General features: G+C 46.5%; 1 protein-coding gene across 1 annotated transcript in view; it reads left to right on the forward strand.

Moving 5' to 3' along the window:
* The window catches only part of dok7b (docking protein 7b), a 97,108-nt gene that overhangs the window by 57,159 nt on the left and 20,613 nt on the right, over window positions 1–19,336 (forward strand). The window contains exon 9 of the mRNA XM_078557346.1: window positions 14,394–15,356. Within this exon, the coding sequence (XP_078413472.1) occupies window positions 14,394–15,356 (963 nt within the window). The remainder of the gene's footprint in view (window positions 1–14,393; window positions 15,357–19,336) is intronic.

Below are 19,336 nucleotides of genomic sequence, written 5' to 3' on the forward strand. Positions count from 1 at the left end.
GTAAATGGGAACACCACCACCTGGAAGTTCCCCTCCAAATCACTCACCATCCTAACATGGAAATATATCAGCCGTTCCTTCACTGTCGCTGGGCCAAAATCCTGGAATTCCCTCCCTAACAGCACTGTGGGTGTACCTACACCACATGGACTGCAGCGGTTCAAGAAGGCAGCTCACCACCACCTTCTCAAGGGCAACTAGGGATGGGCAATAAATGCTGACCAGCGCCACCCTCACCCTGTGAATGAATAAAAAGAGGAGGCCATTCAGCCCCTCAGTCTTCTTGTGCCATTCATTGGACCTTGGCCACCTAACCCTCAATACCTTCACCTAACAAAAATCTACCAGTCTCAGTTTTGGAAATATTTCATTGACCCCTAATCTCAACAGCTTTTAAGAGGGAGAGATTCCCAGGTTTCTCCAACCCTTTGTGTGAAAAAGCACTCCCTGGTATAACCCTGAACAGCCTAGTTCTGATTTTAAGGGCAGGACTGCCCCTTCGTCGGGCAGGCGGGTCCGGGAACGGGCAGGAAATGGGCCGCCGGCAGCGTTCGAGCTCCAACCCCGGTATCACGCTGGGTGGGGGGGCGGGAGGAGCGCGAGTGCTGAAGTCTGAGCCTGCGCTGGGGAGCCCGCACCGAAAGCTCCCTGAAGGCACAGAGCTGCCTCGCGGATCTGAAGAATTTAAAAATGAAAAATAAAGATCTTACAAATGACTCACATGAAGAGGGACATGTTAAAAATTATAACATTTTTAAATTGTTTTTTAAAATTTACTGTCGGAAGCCTCATGAATGAGGTTTCATCAAAAATGCAAAGGCCGCCTGGCCTAATCTCCTGCCTGCCAACCATAAGGTTGGACGGGCAGCGAAAAATAGCTTTCAGTTACTTGCTTAATGGCCTTAATAGGCCCCTTAACTGTCGGCGGGAGTGATGGTCCTGTACAGATCCTTGAGGGACTCGCTGCCAATTGGAGTACATACGCAGTGTCTCTAGTCTCTGTCTCCTACCTCCTAACAACTCCAGCTGAGGTGGAGAAGATGAGGGCACTCAACTGGTGTGTGGTTGGATAGATAGAATCATAGAACGGTTACAGCATAGAAAGAGACCATTCAGCCTGTGAAGTAGCTATGCCATTGGCTGAGCCCCATATGGCCCATAACGTGATGGGCAGTCTGCAGTTTGCATTCAAGCTGGTGAAGTCGGTGCCTGAAATTATGGGTGAGATGTAACCCGCCCTTTGGAGTCAGGCTAGGAGCTGGAAGACCTCGTAAAATAATGGTGGAAGACTTCGGGAGGAGAACCTGAAGTCTTCCCGTTACCGTGGGATATTACCAGCGTCGGGAATCCCAACAGCGCAGTAGCCTGCTGGCTGGAAGTGGGCAGTCAGTTAATCCAACTAAGACCCTCCTCCCTGTGCACCTCCAGCATTGGGGGAGTCACTGCTGCTGCAAGGGGAGACTGCCAGGCAAAACATGGAGGGCCCCAGTGGGTCCTCGGAGGCGGGGGCGGTGATTAGGGTGGTGGAGGGAGGATGCTTTCCTTAAAGGCATCGCCATGAAGCACAGAGGGGTTGTGGTGGCAATGGCCATCCAGGCAGTAATGGCAATTCCTGCAGCTATGGCAATGCAGCAGTGCATCTCCCCTCACCCCCCACACCACCCCACCGGGTCGCTGGGACCTGCCTGTCTGTTCTTGGTGTGGTAAATGAAAAAACATATGTTGCCGTTGAGGGCACCTCAGCATGGAGATTGTTATAATATGCCTTTTAAAGGGATATCACATGCCATCACCAGAAAAGGAGTGATCCAGCCTCAGTTTCACTTTGGCCTATGAGCAGAACATAGCCCCCACAGCTCTGCTGCTGATGTCTTCAGGCTTTCTATCCATGTATTTATATCGCCAAGTGCTGAGTTTAAATAAATGAACCCGCACATGTTTACGTAATCCCTTATGAGTGATTGGTGCCTTTATATCACTATAAAAACATGACCTGTAACCTCTAACGGTGATGCTGCTGAGTCGCCTGCCCTCTGACTGGGTTGGGTCGGCAGCTCCGGGAGGCTGTCCTCGAACTTATTGTATCGTCGGAGATGGCTAGAAATGAGTGTTAGTGTTGAAAGGTTAGTGTATTTGCCTGACCTTATCTTAAGCTTGGCTTAAATAAAGCAGCAGGCAAAAGTACGGGGTTATGGATGTTATGGCTATTGGACATTGAGTTCCAGGATAGAGCACTGATGCTCACCTAGAGGAACTTGTTGTCATGGTAACAGCCATGAAGGTCCACCCTGAAGGGGAAGCTGCGGGCGGGTGGGTGGGTGCGGTGTGCTGGTGTTGCAGGGGGTGGGAGGGAATGCTTTAAGTGCACCTCCATTTGATAGTGGAAAATTCATGAGCTTGTTTTATAAATAAAATGCCAGTTTTCCTATCTGTAATAAAAACAGAAAACACTTAGCAGACTTTGGCAGTAGCTGTGGAGAAAGGGTTAACGTTTCACACCCTCTCACCGTCCCTGTCCCTTTTTCCCATCCACCCCTTGCTCAAAACCTATTACATTTCGCACTTGTTCAGTTCTGATGAAAGATCATCGACTTGAAATGTTAACTCTGTTTCTCTCTCCAGACGCTGCCATAACGTGCTGAGCGTTTCCAGCATTTTCTGTTTTTATGTTGGATTTCCATTATCCGCAAGTTTTATTGTGGGGGTGGGGGTAAGAGGAGGCAGGTTGGCCACCTCTGTCATTGAAGGGGAGAGGTTCTGCACAACAACTTGGATGCCCTGGCTTCAGATTGGCTAAAAGCCATACCTGAGCATTACTGTCGGATGGGCACATTTTCACCAGAAATTCCTTTGGGGAGTGGAATGGTTGCTCCCGAAGGCAATGCGGGGTTAACGTTGGGAAAACGGCCCGAGGATATTCATTATTTCTAAATCCAGCTTGGATTTGTCGGATTGCACACCTCCTTGATTCACGTTTGAACCACCCAGAGGCCGTAGATTCCCACTGCCCCCTGTTGGTGAACCCTGGAGCAGCAATGCAGAAATGGGGAATCTCACCTGGCGGGATTCTCTGAAAGGTTAGAAAGTGGTTGAAGGTGTCAGCTGCGGCTCAGCTGGATTGGAGTCCGCAAGTTGTGCGACTGAGTTCCACTGAGCTCAAAATCCAGGCTGATCCCACTCTGTGCAGTACAGAGGGAGTGCTGCATTGTCAGAGGTGCTGTCTTTCAGATGCAGCTCAGTCTTCCCCCTAAGGTGGACAGAGAAAGATCCAAAGGCATGATTTGTAGAAGAACAGAGGAGTTATCCCCAGTGTTTTGGCCAATATTTATCCTTTAATCAATATCAATATTAATATTACTGCATTTCCTACAACAGCGGCTACTCTTCTGTTGGATCCCGTGAATCCTTGTCACCAATTTGTTGTGAGCGCTGGCCGAGTTGGTACTATAGATAGAGTTGATCTGCAAACACTTGTTGGGTGGAAACAATAAATTTATTAACAATATACTAAGCAGCAACTGCATGTGTACTTTCAACTTCCACACCATCTCTGCACTAACTGCTGAGGTAGCCCGAGCTACTCTCCTATTGGTTACTACAGATCATGTGACCTTCTTTAACAAGTATTATTCTTAAAGGTACATTACACACAAAACTTTTATTACCAGATTCCTCCCCCTTAAACTCGGCTATACATACTATACTTACATATTTTTCAAGACAACATAATATTTACACTGGGTCAGGAATTTACAAGTCCGGTCTTTCAGGTGGTTTCCTGGTACGTGTGGAATGTCGCAGCTCCACAACTTCAGATTCTTTGTCGGGAACCTCCTTTTCCAGAGTTGCCTGAACATCAGGTGCTTCGGTGGGCACTTGCAGTTCTGTATCCTCAACTCTTACAGGATCATCAGACATGTCAGTCCTGGGTTGAGTATCCTCCACAGGAATCACAGACCCGGTCATTATCACTGGTGGAACCACATCTCGGTGATTTGTCTCCCCTCCTTAAATGGCCCACATGTTTATGAGTGATCCAGTCTTCCACATCCATGTGGTAAGATAGAGGTCCAGCCACTGCACCAATTCCACCCGGTAATTACTTTGGTCCTTCCCCGAAGTTTTTCACGTATACCCGCTCTTCCACGGTAAATTTCTTCTCGTGACTATACCAGTCGTGTCTGGTTTTCTGGCTTCCCTGACTCCTTTCCACGTTCCCCTCTAAATTCGGCATTGTTAAGCTCAGTCTCATCAACAATAACTCTGGAGGTGTGATTCTTGTTGTGTGAGGGGTAGTCCTGTAATGAAAAAGAAAGCGTGCTAGCTTGGTTGCCAAGGGATGGCCAGTTAGCTTTCCTTTGCCTGCCTTGAATGCTTGAACTGCCCTTTCGGCCAGTCTGTTTGAGGGAGGGCGGTAAGGTGCTGTTTTCACATGAGTGATACCGTTGAGGCTGATAAACCGTTGAAACTCAGCACTCATAAATACCGTGCCGTTTTCAGAAATGACAACTTCTGGTAGTCCATGAATGGTAAAACTCTGATGTAGCTTCTCAATTGTAGCGGCCGACGTTGGTGACTTCACCTTATGTATGTCCAACCATTTTGAATGAGCAGAAACATTGACTACGTTGGACCCTTCCTGGGAACAATGTGTAACTGCACCCAGGGTCTACCTGGCCACTCCCATGGGTGTAATGGAGCTGTCACTGGCAACTTTTGCAGTTGCTGACATTGCACATGGTGCTTTACTAAACTCTCTATTTCACCATCCACCCCAGGACACCATAGATAGCTGTGTGCTATGATCTTCATTTGGGAAATTCCTGGGTGGGCACTGTGTAGTTCAATCAAAAGTGGCTCCCTTCCTTTTGAAGGAACAATCACTCATGCTCCCCACAATAAGATGCCATCCTGGCTGGTTATTTCATGTCTTCTGTTGAAGTGCGGTTTCATTTCGTCAGATACGGGCTCCTGTGACCAACCATGAAGCATTTGTTCTCGTAGCACTTGAGATGGGACTGGGTCCTGACTTGTCCAGCCTCTGATCTGTCGAACACATACTGGCAAGAAATCTAAGAAATTTAACAGTAAAACAAGTTCTTCCACAGGAATTTGCTCATCATTTTCTTGTAAAGGCAAATGACCAAGTGCTTCGGCATTTGCAATGTTACATCCAGGCCTGTGCACGAAAGTGTATTTGTTTGCCGCTAGAACGAAAGCCCATTGTTGTGTTCTTGCTGAGGCTATGGGTGGTATAGCCTTGTCCTCACTAAACAATCCTAGCGATGGTTTGTGGTCTGAAACAATTGTAAAATGGCGGTTGTGTATGTACTGGTAAAATTTCTTGACGCCAAAGATGATGGACAGGCTTCTGTGAGTTCTATCCCTTTTCCACTATGGAGAGCATTCTTGATACATAACCAATTGGCCGTTCTGTGCCGTTGTCCATCTGATGAGAGAGCACTGCTCCCACTCCGTAGGGAGATGTGTCACATGTCAGCACCAATTCTTTCGTCTGGCCATAATGCACTAATAGATTGGACGAGTGCAAAAATTGTTTCACCTTTATGAAAGCTTCTTTCTGGGGTGCCTTCCAAGACCAACGTTGGTCCTTTTTGAGTAGAGAATGCAGGGGGGCAGCACTGTAGACAAATTGGATAAGAACTGCCCATAGCAGTTGATTATTCCAAGGAATGTTTTGAGCTGTGAGATGCCTGTCTTATGGCTCTCACTTTCTCCTCAACCAGGTGGAGGCCCTGTGAAATATACTTGGTGACCCAAATAAGACCATAAGACATAGGAGCAGAAATTAGGCCAATCGGCCCATCGAGTCTGCTCGGCCATTCACTCATGGCTGATAAGTTTCTCAACCCCATTCTCCCGCCTTCTCCCCCTAACCTTTGATCCCCTTACCAATCAAGAACCTATCTATCTCGGTCTTAAATACACTCAATGACCTGGCCTCCACAGCCTTCTGTGGCAATGAATTCCATAGATTCACCACTCTCTGGCTAAAGAAGTTTCTCCTCATCTCTGTTCTAAAAGGTCTTCCCTTTACTCTGAGGCTGTGCCTTTGGGTCCTAGTCTCTCCTACTAATGGAAACATCTTCCCCACGTCCACTTTATCCAGGCCTTTCAGTATTCTGTAAGTTTCAATCAGATCCCCCCTCATCCTTCTAAACTCCATCGAGTATAGACCCAGAGTCCTCAACGTTCCTCATATGTTAAGCTTTTCATTCCTGGGATCATTCTCGTGAACCTCCTCTGGACCCCCTCCAGGGCCAGAACATCCTTCCTGAGATACGGGGCCCAAAATTGCTCACAATATTCTAAATGTGGTCTGACCGGAGCCTTATAAAGCCTCAGCAGCACATCCCTGCTTTTATATTCCAGTCCTCTCGAAATAAATGCCAACATTGCATTTGCCTTCCTAACTACCGACTCAACCTGCAAGTTAACCTTAAGAGAATCCTGGACTAGGACTCCCAAGTCCCTTTGCACTCCAGATTTCTGAATTCTCTCCCCATTTAGAAAATAGTCTATGCCTCTATTCTTCCTACCAAAGTGCATGACCTCACACTTCCCCATGTTGTATTCCATCTGCCACTTCTTTGCCCATTCTCCTAACCTGTCTAAATCCTTCTGCAGCCTCCCCGCCTCCTCAATACTACCTGTCCCTCCACCTATCTTTGTATCATCTGCAAACTTAGCCAGGATGCCCTCAGTTCCTTCATCTAGATCATTAATGTATAAAGTGAAAAGTTGTGATCCCAACACTGACCCCTGCGGAACTCCACTAGTTACCGGCCGCCATCCTGAGAAGGACCCCCTTATCCCCACTCTCTGCCTCCTGCCAGACAGCCAATCTTCTATCCATGCTAATACCTTGCCTCTAACGCCATAGGCTCTTATCTTACTGAGCAGCCTCCTGTGCAGCACCTTGTCAAAGGCCTTCTGGAAGTCCAAGTAGATAACATCCATTGGCTCTCCTTTGTCTAACCTACTTGTTACCTCCTCAAAGAATTCAAACAGGTTTGTCAGTCATGACCTCCCCTTGATGAAACCATGCTGACTTTGCCCTATTTTACCATGCACTTCCAAGTATTCTGAAATCTCATCCTTAATAATGGACTCTAAAATCTTACCAACGACCGAGGTCAGGCTAATCGGCCTGTAATTTCCCGTCTTTTGCCTCACTCCCTTCTTAAACAGGGGGGTTACATTAGCGATTTTCCAGTCCTCTGGGACCCTCCCTGACTCCAGTGATTCCTGAAAGATCACCACTAACGCCTCCACTATCTCTTCAGCTATCTCCTTCAGAACTCTAGGGTGTAATCCATCTGGTCCAGGTGATTTATCCACCTTCAGATCTTTCAGTTTTCCTAGCACCTTCTCCTTTGTAATGGCCACCATACTCGCCTCTGCCCCCCGACTCTCTTGAACTTTGGGAATGTCACTCGTTTCTTCCACTGTGAAGACTGACGCAAAGTACCTATTCAGTTCCTCCACCATTTCTTTGTTCCCCACTACTACTTCTCCAGCGTCATTTTCCAGCGGCCCAATGTCCACTTTTGCCTCTCTCTTACCCTTTTATATATCTAAAAAAAACTCTTGCAATCTTCTTTTATATTACTATAATAGATTACCTCCTTCACTTGGAACGTGCGCTTTTCTTCTTTCTAGCACAGACTTTAATCTTGGCCTTCATTTTGACTTCACTATTGGCCAGACTTCTGTTAGATGCGAGCTTGACTTGAGTGAGCTCAGTGGTTGGGTCTCCCAAAATCTCATCATCTGCTTCTTAGAAAATTCAGAGACTTTTGCCTCCAAAGCCTCTTTGGCTTCCTGTCGCTGATTCTTCAGCTCTTTCACCTCTTTTTTTTTGTATTTATTTGCTGCCTCCTTGAAAATTGAACATTGTTGTGTCTTCTCTGCCAACTCATTCTTCAGTTTATTCAGAGAAATGCTGAATTCTTCCTGTTCCTCTTCATACTTTTCCAGAGGTGCAAACTTAGGCCTGAGGGAATCTTGGAGTGTGTGAAGGTCTTTCAGCAGGTTTTCTTCTTCCTTTCAAAGGTTGCTCACCTTGTCTCCAACCCTGTCATTAAGCAGGGTCTCTTCGAGTTCCTTCTGCTGTTCTTCCAGGTTTGGCTTAAGACAGCCTGAATATCTTCAGGTTGTTGATTCCTTGCACCCTCCTTTCCCAAAACAGGAACGCTTCCTGCTTCCTTTTGAAATCCGTGGCCAATCAAAGCTGATTTCCCTTAGCCAATTTCATCCTGTGAGGCTTGGTCCTCTGCCTCTCAATACCGACACTGTTAGCTTACTGATTGGCTTCCATGATGGACAGTCCCTGCTTATGCCTTTGACTTGAATGTCTTTACCCGTGTACGTTTTTAATTTAGCAGCAGTTTCATCTAAATTTTATTGATGTTCACCATTATTCAGATATCTGACGGTATGTTCCCCAGTTACTGTAGTGGGGGCTCCAGTGTCCACTTCCATTCTAACAGGCCTGCCATTTACTTTCACTGTGACAAATATTGGTTCAGTCTTTCCAACTTTCGAATTAAACAACAATAAATATCTGAATTTGTTGTTTCAGGCTCTTCTGCATTTGTAAATCTCACTGGGTTTTTTCTTCTGTTTAAAAGCCTGCTTGAATCTTTCCTTGCACTGTCTCATTATGTGTCCATTTCTGTGACAATAATAACATTTGATTATTTTTTTTAAAAACGCCAATCGTTATAAGACTGCTTGTTTTCACCGCTGTTGAAATTATTCTTTGTTTTCGCTGCTAAGTCATTTTAAAAAATTTTCCCGCTTGTGGGGGCTGCTTCCCACTTCTTGGCAGAGTCTTGCATGTTCGCGCCCTTTTTGGCTGGAGTTTCCTGCCCAAAGTGGAGGACGGCACCATGTGTGGCTTTTGAATCTCTTACTGCGTTTTCCATGGTCAGTGTTGTCTTCAGCGTCTTCTTAAAATCCAAATTTGCTTCGGACAATAATCTCTTCTGAAGCGTGTCCTCGTTTACGCCGCACACTAAACGATCTCTGAGCGTGTCAGTTAGAGATGCACCAAACTCACAATGTTCTGTTAACTGCTTCAAACTCACCACATAACAAGCAACCGTCTCCCCTGGGTCTCTATTTCTCGAGTTAAACCTGAACCGTTGCATCGTTACTGAGGGCTTTGGCTGGTACTCACCCTTCACGAGGTCCACCAATTCACCAAAACTTTTTGAATCTGGGGCACTGGGTGCTGTCAAACTACGAATCAAGCTGTAGGCTTTATTCCCAATGTACTTAAGAGGGATCGCTCGCCTCTTCTCTTCCCCTGTAATCTTGTTCACTTGGAAAAAGTACGCGAGGTGTTCAATGTATGAGACTATTCGTCCGTGGCTGGATTGAAAGGATCAATTTTTCTGAATTGCAGCATTCTGAGAGGGAATGACTTCTTCGATTCGAACTGAACTTCTAGTTGCAATTACTGGGCGAGATACAGTGCCGATTTCCTTTCAACTTGATTCCTTCTGTTTAATCTTGTTTTATCCTTGTCGACAATTTATTAGATCCTGTGGATACTCGTCGCCAATTTGTTGAGTGGTGGCCGAGTTGGCATTATCGATAGAGTTGATCCGCAAACACTTCTTGGGTGGAAACAAGTTTATTAACAACATACTCAACAGCAACTACAGGTGTGCTTTCAACTTTAGCGCTATCTCTGCACTGACTGCTGAGGTAGCCTGAGCTACTCTCCTTTTGGTTACTACAAATCATGTGATCTTCCATAACAAGTATTATTCGTTAAAGGTACATGATACAGCACAAACAAAACTATAATTACTACAACTTCAAAAACAAAGTGACAGAGAGAGGGCAGACAATGGTTATGCAGTAGATGTAATTTATCAAGATTTCCAAAAGTAATTTGATAAGGTGCCACATAATAATGAATAAGGTTAGAGTTTGAGGAGTTAGGGGACAAAGAGCAGAATGGATAACGAGTTGGCTGGAAGAAGAGAATGGGGGTAAAGGGTATCTACTCAATGGCAGAAGGTGAAAAGTGTGGTCTCACAAGGATTAGTTCTGGGATCACTGTTGTTCACAATTTTATATTAATGGAACCAAAACAATTTCTAAATTTGCAGACGACACAAAATTGGGAGGGATAGCCAACACTGAGGAGGACTACAACAATTTGCAAGATGACATATTGGCCTGGATTTTGCTGTAGCAATGAGGGCAAAACTGTCAGGGTCCAGCCATCTGTAACTGGCAGAAACTTCTGGAATCTGCACCTCTGGACTGCAATCAATGGAAATCGATGAATTGATGAGAACTTCCACTTTTATGATAGTCTCACTAAAAACTTTTGAAAAAGTTGCACCTTGTTGAATGTGGTGTAACTGGTATTTTAAAGGCTCATAATTAACGCTAAGCATCCTCACCAGCCCTGAGAAGCTAATTTTATATTTATGGAGTGTCAAATTTCTCCATTATTACATTTGTTTAGTTTCTTTGGATTGATATTTTAGATTCTACCTAAATCCAGTCATAACCATTTATTCTGCTACACGGAAATTTAAATTAGAAGTAAAGGATAAAGAGCTTTAATTTCCTGCGACTGTGAGAATGCTTCAATCTGATTGGCTGCTTGCCTTGCTTGCTGACATCACTGCTGCTGCACACCCAGAGACCCCCTTTGCTTGGCGTCAGATTTAAACTATCAGCAGGAAAAGATCACTCGATCTTTACGAGCAGCTTCGTCCAAGCTCAGCGGAGTTGCTTCACCGCTGACAGCAAAATCCCGGCCAATGACAGCTTGCAAAATTGTCACATGACTGACAAATGACTCGCAACACTTAAAGTGTGAAATATTACACTTTGGTAAGGAAAATAAGGAGGTCTCATATTACTTCGGATAATAGAATCTAAATGAACTAGAGGAACAAGTGGAAACACTAAAAGTAGCGACTCAGTTTAATGCAACCATTTGGGGAAAAAAAAAGTGAATCAAGCTCTTGGGTTTATTTCTAGAAGGGTGGAATTGAAATGTAGAGAAGTTATGGTAAACTTGTATCGAACCTTGGTTAGACCACATTTGGTTCAATTGTGTACAATTCTGGTTGCCGTATGTTAAAAAGGACATGGAGGCACCAGAGAAGGTGTAAAAGAGATGCCAGAAATGAAAGGTAAGATCTATCAGGAAAGGATCTGCAGACTTGCTTGAAAAGACAAGACTGAGGGAGTGACCTGATAGAGCGGCTCTTTTCAATGAAGAAACAAAAATAGAAACAAAAATACCTGGAAAAACTCAGCAGGTCTGGCAGCATCGGCGGAGGAGAGCACAGTTGACGTTTCGAGTCCTCATGACCCTTCAACAGAACTAAGTAAAAATAGGAGAGGGGTGAAATATAAGCTGGTTTAAGAGGGGGGGGTGGGGGGGAGGAGAGAACGGGGGATTTGGTTGTTGGGACAAGCAGGCAGTGATAGGAGGAGATAACCAAAAGATGTCACAGACAAAAGAACAAAAAGGTGTTGAAGATGGTGATATTATCTAAAAGAATGTGCTAATTAAGAATGGATGGCAGGACAAGCAAGGTACAGATAGCTCTAGTGGGGGTGGGGTGAAATAAGACTAAAAGGGCATAAAAGGTATAGATAAATGATGGGTGGAATACATTTAAAAATAATGGAAATAGGTGGGAAAAGAAAAATCTATATAAATTATTGGAAAAAAACAAAAAGGAGGGGGAAGAAATGGAAGGGGGGTGGGGATGGAGGAGGGAGTTCAAGATCTAAAATTGTTGAACTCAATATTCAGTCCGGAAGGCTGTAAAGTGCCTAGTCGGAAGATGAGGTGCTGTTCCTCCAGTTTGCGTTGAAGAAAGCTTTTGTTGGCATAGACACGAAGAGAACATTTCCACTTGTTGGGGGGAGAGTAAAACTAGAGGCCGCCAATATAAGATGGTCACCAAGAAATCCGACTGGGAGATCGGAAGAAACTTCTTTAGCTAAAGAGTGGTAAGATTGTGGAAATCGCCTCCACAGGGAGTGGCTGAGATGAATAGTATAGAGGCATTTAAGAGGAGACTAGATGAGCATACGAGGGAGAAGGGAATAGAGGGTTATGTTGACAGAGGTAGATGAGGAAAGACGGGGGGTGGGGGTGAGGTTTGAAGGGACCGATGGAGCTGAATAACCTGTCCATTCTATGAAGTCTATGTAAAAGCAGTTTATTGGCTGGAAAACATATAGCGACACGTTAAGACCACAACAGACATTCTATAAATGAAAGTCTTTATTGTTCTTTGAATTTCCTCCTCCTGCTAATTGCCTCACAACATTTTGTGATGTTTAAGTATAAGTTGGTTTCTGAATGCTCTCCAGGGCAATATGATAATATGTTGTGACACGCACGTTATCAAGTATCAAAGCTACACGTTGTCGTGGACACTCTGGCTGCATTCCCTCAGCAATTATAGAAGGGTGATGATGATTAAACAGAGTAACCTAATCTGATACATTAACTCACGGCCCTGTTTTGTCACCTTGTGTTGAAAGTTTGCTGCGCATGGCAGGACTTTTAAATAGATCAAAGGGAATTTGATACAGGTTTTGGGGTCGTTTGACAAACAACAAAAGCTATGTGAAATAATATCGGGGGTGGGGAGGGGGCAGAATATCAGTCTTTAAGGTTCACCGGAATGCTTCTTTGCCACAGTTGCGTAATATGTCGGATGTAGCTACCCCACCCACTGTCCTGTTCTCTCCCCCGCCACCCCACCCCACCACCACCACCATGGCCCAATGAGCTCAGTGAGCGATTGGCTGAGTCGGTACAGACCAGAACAGTCCAAGGTTTGATCCTTGACGACAACAAAAGGAAAAGGAGTAGGAGTAGGCCCTATGACTACTTGAGTCTGCTCCACCGTTCGGGAAGATCACGGCTACCTCACCACCTCACCCCACTTTCATGTCCTGTCCCCATATCCTTTGATACTCTACGTGCCCAAAACCCTATCAGCCTCGGTCTTGAATACACTTCCTGACTGAGCATTCACAGCCCCCGGGGTCAAGGCTACAGAATTCCAAAGGTTTTGAATCTTCTGAGTGATGAGCCTTCTCATCTCAGTCCAAAATGGCTGGTCCTTTATCCTTTGACTATGACCCCTGGTTCTAGACTCCCTAGACAGGGGAAATTACCCCTCTCTAACTATCCTCTCAGAACTCTCTACATTTTAAGGAGATCAGCTCTGAGAGCATTAGGCTTATTCTACTCGATCTAACCTCATTAGGATGGTGCCTCTCATCCCAGGAATCAATCTAGAAAATGTTTGTTGCAGATCCCTCTAAGCTAAGTATATCCATCCATGGGTAAGGTGACCAAAACTCTACACACAGTACTCCAGGCATAGTCTCACCAAGGCCCTATACAATTGCAGCAAGGCTGCTTTACTCTTATAGTCAAACATTCTGTGCTGCTCACTGCTGGACACCCTACAGTTGTTCTCTGTTTACTAGGTTAGGGAAGGAGAAAACAAATATTCAGGTTTCCCGCAGCAAATCACTGTTAATGATCTCCTCCTCGAAGTGAGCGTTCATGGATACTGGGTGAGGGCACGATATAACTAGGTCAAACAGCCTCACAACACCCTTCTGTCAAGGCTCAAACTGTGATGTCTCGAAGCATATTTTGGTTTATGTCCGTTTGTGGGGTTTGGGTGTTGCTGGTAAGGCTGCCGTTTATTGCCCGCCTCTCATCGCCGCTGAGAATGTGAGCTACGGTCTTGAACTGTTGCAGTCCGATTGGATGAAGTTACTCCCACAATCCTCAAGAGTTAGGGAGTTCAAGAATTGTGACCCAGCAACGATGACACGTTTGCAAAGTTGGAAGGCGTGCGACTCGGAGCGGAGCTTTGAGGTAATGGCTCCCCCCACACCCCCCCTCCCACCGTGTGGCTGCTGCCTTCGCTGGGTGGTAGAGGTTGTGGGTTTAGGAGGTGCTGTCGGAGGATCTTTGGTGGGCCACTGCAGCTTGGGGAGGGGGGAAATGCTGCGGCCTTGGAGGGGGTTGGGGGGGATCTTTTAAGGTGGCGGATGTGTTGCCCATTAAATGGGCGGCTTTGTTCTGGATGGCATTGCCCTTCTCGAGTGGAATTGCCAGCTCCCCCTCATCCAGGCAAACGCCGAGGGTTCCATCACACTCCTGATTGTGCGCAGGGTTTGACTGGCGTGGGCTTGCATTTATTGACCACGTGCGTTCAGAGATTGTTGACCTCAAGGTGAGGGTCGTCACAAACGTTTTAACTTCCCTTTCTGTGCCCTTGGATTTCCACTGAGTTCAGTATTCTATAAAATGTATATCTGGTTATTTATGTATCACGGAGCAGGGTCTGGTAGTGAAAGCCAAGAGACGGCATGTATCAATAAGCTGTATGGGCTGACTGAATCACGAAACGACCAATACAAGGAACTCCAGCGGACGGCCAGGAGCACCAGCCAGGCTAAGGCCAAGCGACAAGGTGGGAACTGGCACAAGAGCGACGGGGACATATATGATACTCTATGGGAGACCAGTAGCAGGCGCCCCAAGGACACGGGCGCCTGTCAGCTTGGCCTAACAGGGAGGAGATGGCCTGCTCCCCGCGGCGATTCAAGCGCCGAGGGGAACCTCTTCAGCCGTAGCCATTCCATGGACGACAGACTGCACGCGGTGTCGGAGCGCAGGCCAGTGATTTCTGACGAGTTTGGGGCTCACAGCAAGACGTTTGCGAGGGCCCAGCGGCCAGGAGGACGGCTGAGCCGCACCAAAGGCCACCGAGGCGGTAACGACGGCACGGCACCGGCAGAGAGAGGCGCGTACGAAACAATGGCGGCGGCACCGCACTCTAAACCGGGGCGGAGAGACACCGTGAACTCGAGCCGCAGTCACGGCCCGATCCAAGACCTCTGGAGAAAACTGGAAAGTTTGAGAGACGCTTACAACGCCGTCAACGCCCCAAGAAAGCTGCTTGCCGCTACGGGAAAGGCACGGACGTTCCCGGGGACCGGGGCTGCCCAGCCGAGCAGCCCGACCTTCGTGGCGCAGCCGTACATGTTCCTACAGGCCCCGGTTCAAGAACTCTGTGCACCAGAGGGCTGCAGAGCTGATGGAGATTTCTGGCGGTGCAAAATGAAGGATGTAGGGAGCGGTAAGTCAAGCACCTGGTCACCGGGGCAACAGCAAGCAGACCCTGAACGGAGCCGGAAAGTCCACCAACTTTCACACTGGACGAGAGGAATCAAGGAGCTCGCTCCAAGCGACGGCAGTGGTTTGAAGGCAGAGGTGTGTGAACGCGCTGAAGTGGATGAAGGTAAATTGGCTACTTTAACAGTTTATAGTTACTCTTCTTAACAAACTTCTATCCTCTACCCTTCCCCACAGTCATTACCATCCAGAGTCTGTGCTACTTTCATTCTAACCAGAGTTTTACTATTCTCATCGCGGACCAGAATCTCTGCTATTTCCATTACGAACCAGAGTCTCTACCAGTCCCATTACTAACCAGAGTCTTTGCTATTCCGATTATAAACCGGAATCTCTGGTATGCTCATTCTAACCAGAATCTGCACAATTCCCATTCTAAACCATCTCTACTATTCCCATTTCTAATCAGACTTCTTGCTCTTTCCACTGACCAGAATCTCTGGTATTCTATTCATAACCAGATTCTCTGCTATTCCCATTATAAACCAGACTCTCTCATTGCCTTTACTAACCAGTCTCCGCTATACCTGTTACTATCCAGAGCCTCTAGAATTCCCATTCCCAATCCGAATCTCCACTATATCCCCTTCACCTTCTAAAATCTCCATTATTCACAATACTAACTAGTTTCCTCATTGTCGCTATTACAGCTTGCATTTATGTATTAAAGTGTCCGAGATGCATTACAGAAGCATCATCGGACCAAAATGGACACAGAGACAAAAAGGAGTGGTTAGAACGTTGCTAAGAAGGAACTCAAGGGAGGAGAAAAAAGGAGTTGGAGGGGATGGAGGGATGGATGGAGTATAGTGTGGGGATTAGCCGACTGAAGACAGTCATCGGTATGGATGCAAAGGGAGAGGAATGTTCAAAAGGAGCAGATCTGAAACCACAAACTTCTGGGGGTATATAGAGAGGAAGGGGTTTTATAGGGATTGGAAGGGATGAGGACCTTAAGCGATTTAAACGCGAGGTTGAGAATTTAAATTTGAGGTGTTGAGGAACCCATTACTTGTTTTGTGCCTCCATTGATCCTCACCTACCTGCTGCTCTCTCCACTCATCTCACTACCTGCTGCTTGCTCTGCTCACCCCACTAGCTGCTGCTCTCTTTGCTGTTTCTCCTCCTCCTCCTCTAGGTTTCTTGCCTCTTCTGTACCTCCTTCTGAAGCATCCACCTTGACACAATCTCATTTCCTGGTTTGTGTTGTTTTATAATATCCTCTTTTTTTTTTCTCAACAATAAAGAGAATCTCCCAACACTTGTGTCTTGTGTCTGTATTTTCCTCATGTTCCTCTATTTTAAGTACTCTCTTCTGCATGGTTCTTTGCTGTAATTACCTTTAATTTTTAATCCTATCCAATCTCTCTGGCATGCACGTGGGATTAGGATTGACCTTTCGTAAATCTTTAAAAAAAAAAAATTAATTTTACTCACAAAACCTTGAATAAAAACACGTGTTTATTTTTCCTGTCGGTTTCCAACCCTCCCCGTCTCCTGTTGTTGACTCCCTGTTGGGGACCAGTGACAAAGGCGCTAACCAGTTAGCTTTCAATACCTTCTCCAAACGATTATTCTCCGTCTTGACCACAAATGCTGGCAGGACACTTGACTGAAAATGGGAAACCAAGTGGAGCGCGGGAACGAGGCCTACAGATGGGATTAGAGTTATTTGCTGGTGTGAAGGGTGTGCTGACATGGACCGATTGGGCCAAATAGCCCGTTTCTGCATCGTAACCTTTGTGTTATATTGTATATCTATAGCCAAATCCCATTCTCCTCATTCGTTCACTGTCCCGTGTACACGTCCAATAGGAGTCACCAGATAATAATCAGGGATGATGATTTACCTCCTCCCACCCCCACCCCATCCTTAACAAAGGTTGCTGAGGTCCCTCCCAACAGCTCATGTTTTCAAACATGTGTAGAACCTTCATTTAGCGACTGTGCACAATTATAGGGTCATAAGAGTTATACAGCACAGAAACAGGCCCTTCGGCCCATCGTGTCCATGCGCCATCAGGCACCTATCTATTCTAATCCCGTTTTCCAGCACTTGGCCCGTAGCCCTGTATGCTATGGTGTTTGAAGTGCTCATCTAAATACTTCTTAAATGTTGTGAGGGTTCCTGCCTCTACCACCCTCTCAGCAGTGTGTTCCAGATCCCAACCACCCTCTGGGTGAAAAAAATCTTTCTTCAAATCCCCTCTAAACTTTCTGCCCCTTACCTTAACTCTATGCCCCCTGGCTATTGACATCTCCACTAAGGGGAAAGTTTCTTCCTATCTACCCTATCTATGCCCCTCATAATTTTGTATACTCCCCCTCAGCCTTCTCTGCTCTAAAGATAACAACCCTAGCCCATCCAGTCTCTCTTCATAGCTGAAACGTTCCAGCCCAGGCAACATCCTGGTGAATCTCCTCTGCACCCTCTCCAGTGCAATCACATCCTTCCTATAATGTGGCAACCAGAACTACACACAGTACTCCAGCTATGGCCTAAGTAGCATTTTGTACTGTTCTGGTCTCCATATTCCATAAAGGATATAGATGCACCGGAGAAGGTGCAAAGAAGATTCACAAGGATGATATCAGAACTGAGAGGTTATATCCATCAGGAAAGGTTGATGAACAAGGCTCCTCTTTAGAACAGAGAAGGTTGAGGGGTGACATAAGAAATAGGCGCAGGAGTAGGCCATTCAGCCCTTCGAGCCCGCTCTGCAGGCTGTACTATTCTATGATTTTATGAGATTGGAATCTCATGTAGGCCTCAGGGTATCCGATAGAGGCCTTGAAAATTATGAGGGGTTTTCGATAGGGTAGAGGTAGACGAGATGTTTCTATTTGTGGGAGCTCCCAAAACTGGGAGGCCATAAATATAAGATAGTCGCTATCCTCCCAGGTGCTGGAGATTGCAGGTTTGAGGGGTCCTGTTGAAGACACTTTAGCCGTCACCACTTACCCTGGGACGATGCTGATTTGCCCAAACCACTTCTGATGGTATTGAAGAGTCAAGTACCTCGTGAGGGACGACGGTGACGTTTCAGACAGAAGGCAGACCCTTAAGGTGACTGGCGAAAAGAACCAGAGGAGGCACTGGCTAACGAGTAGTTTGGATTTGGAGTGCAATGCCTGACTGGGTTGTAGATACAGATCCAATATTGCCTTTCAAGAAGGAATTGTATAAATACTTGAAGGAGAAAAGCTTTATGGAGGAGAGCAGTCAAGTGGGACTAACTGGATTGTTCTTTGATGGGCTGAAAAGCCTCCTCCTGGGCTGTGCTGTTCTTTGATTCCATGAGATTGGAATCTCATGAAGGCCTGAAGTTCCCTTCCCTGAAGGACATTAACAAACTAGATGATACTTTACCGCAATCTGATAAATTCCATGGCTCTTTTTCTATTTCTGGTGCTCGCCCATTTTTCCAAAGGTGTTGAACTCAGTTCTACAACTTGCCACAATGGGAACAGGGTGACCAAATCTAAGGGGAAATAATAAGAGACACTTCACCAGCGGAGGAGGGGGAGGGGAATTGTGTTGGGAGAGGGGAGGGGAGTTGTGTTGGGGGAGGGGAGTTGTGTTGGGGGAGGGGAGTTGTGTTGGGGGAGGGGAGTTGTGTTGGGGGAGGGTTGCTGATGTGAGCAGAAGGGCGGCTTGCTTGGATACCAGCTCCCTCCCAACCTCGTTGGCCTTGAACCCCTCAGTCCTCCATGGATCATTCCTCCCCCTTGCGCCCGCCTGGACCATCCCCTCCCAGAACCCTCTGGACCTGTACCAGCCCCAGCCCAGGACTCGGGCCTCAGAGTGCTGTTGCTGACTTCAGAATGGGATGCATGCACCCCCTCCCCCAGCCTGCTCTGGACCCCCTCTTGCCACCAGAACTGCACCGCCTGCTCCTGCAACCACACCTGCCCCCGATGAAGTGACCCTGATTTTGCCACCACCACCACCACCCCCCCAACCCTGTCCCCATTGTGGCAAGTTTTTTATATTCATTCACGGGATGTGGGTGTCACTGGCTGGGCCAGCATTTATTGCCCATCCCTAATTGCCCTTGAGAAGGTGGTGGTGAGCTGCCTCCTTGA

The sequence above is a fragment of the Cetorhinus maximus genome, chromosome 2, assembly GCF_964194155.1.
Source record: "Cetorhinus maximus chromosome 2, sCetMax3.hap1.1, whole genome shotgun sequence".
Lineage (NCBI taxonomy): Eukaryota > Metazoa > Chordata > Chondrichthyes > Lamniformes > Cetorhinidae > Cetorhinus > Cetorhinus maximus.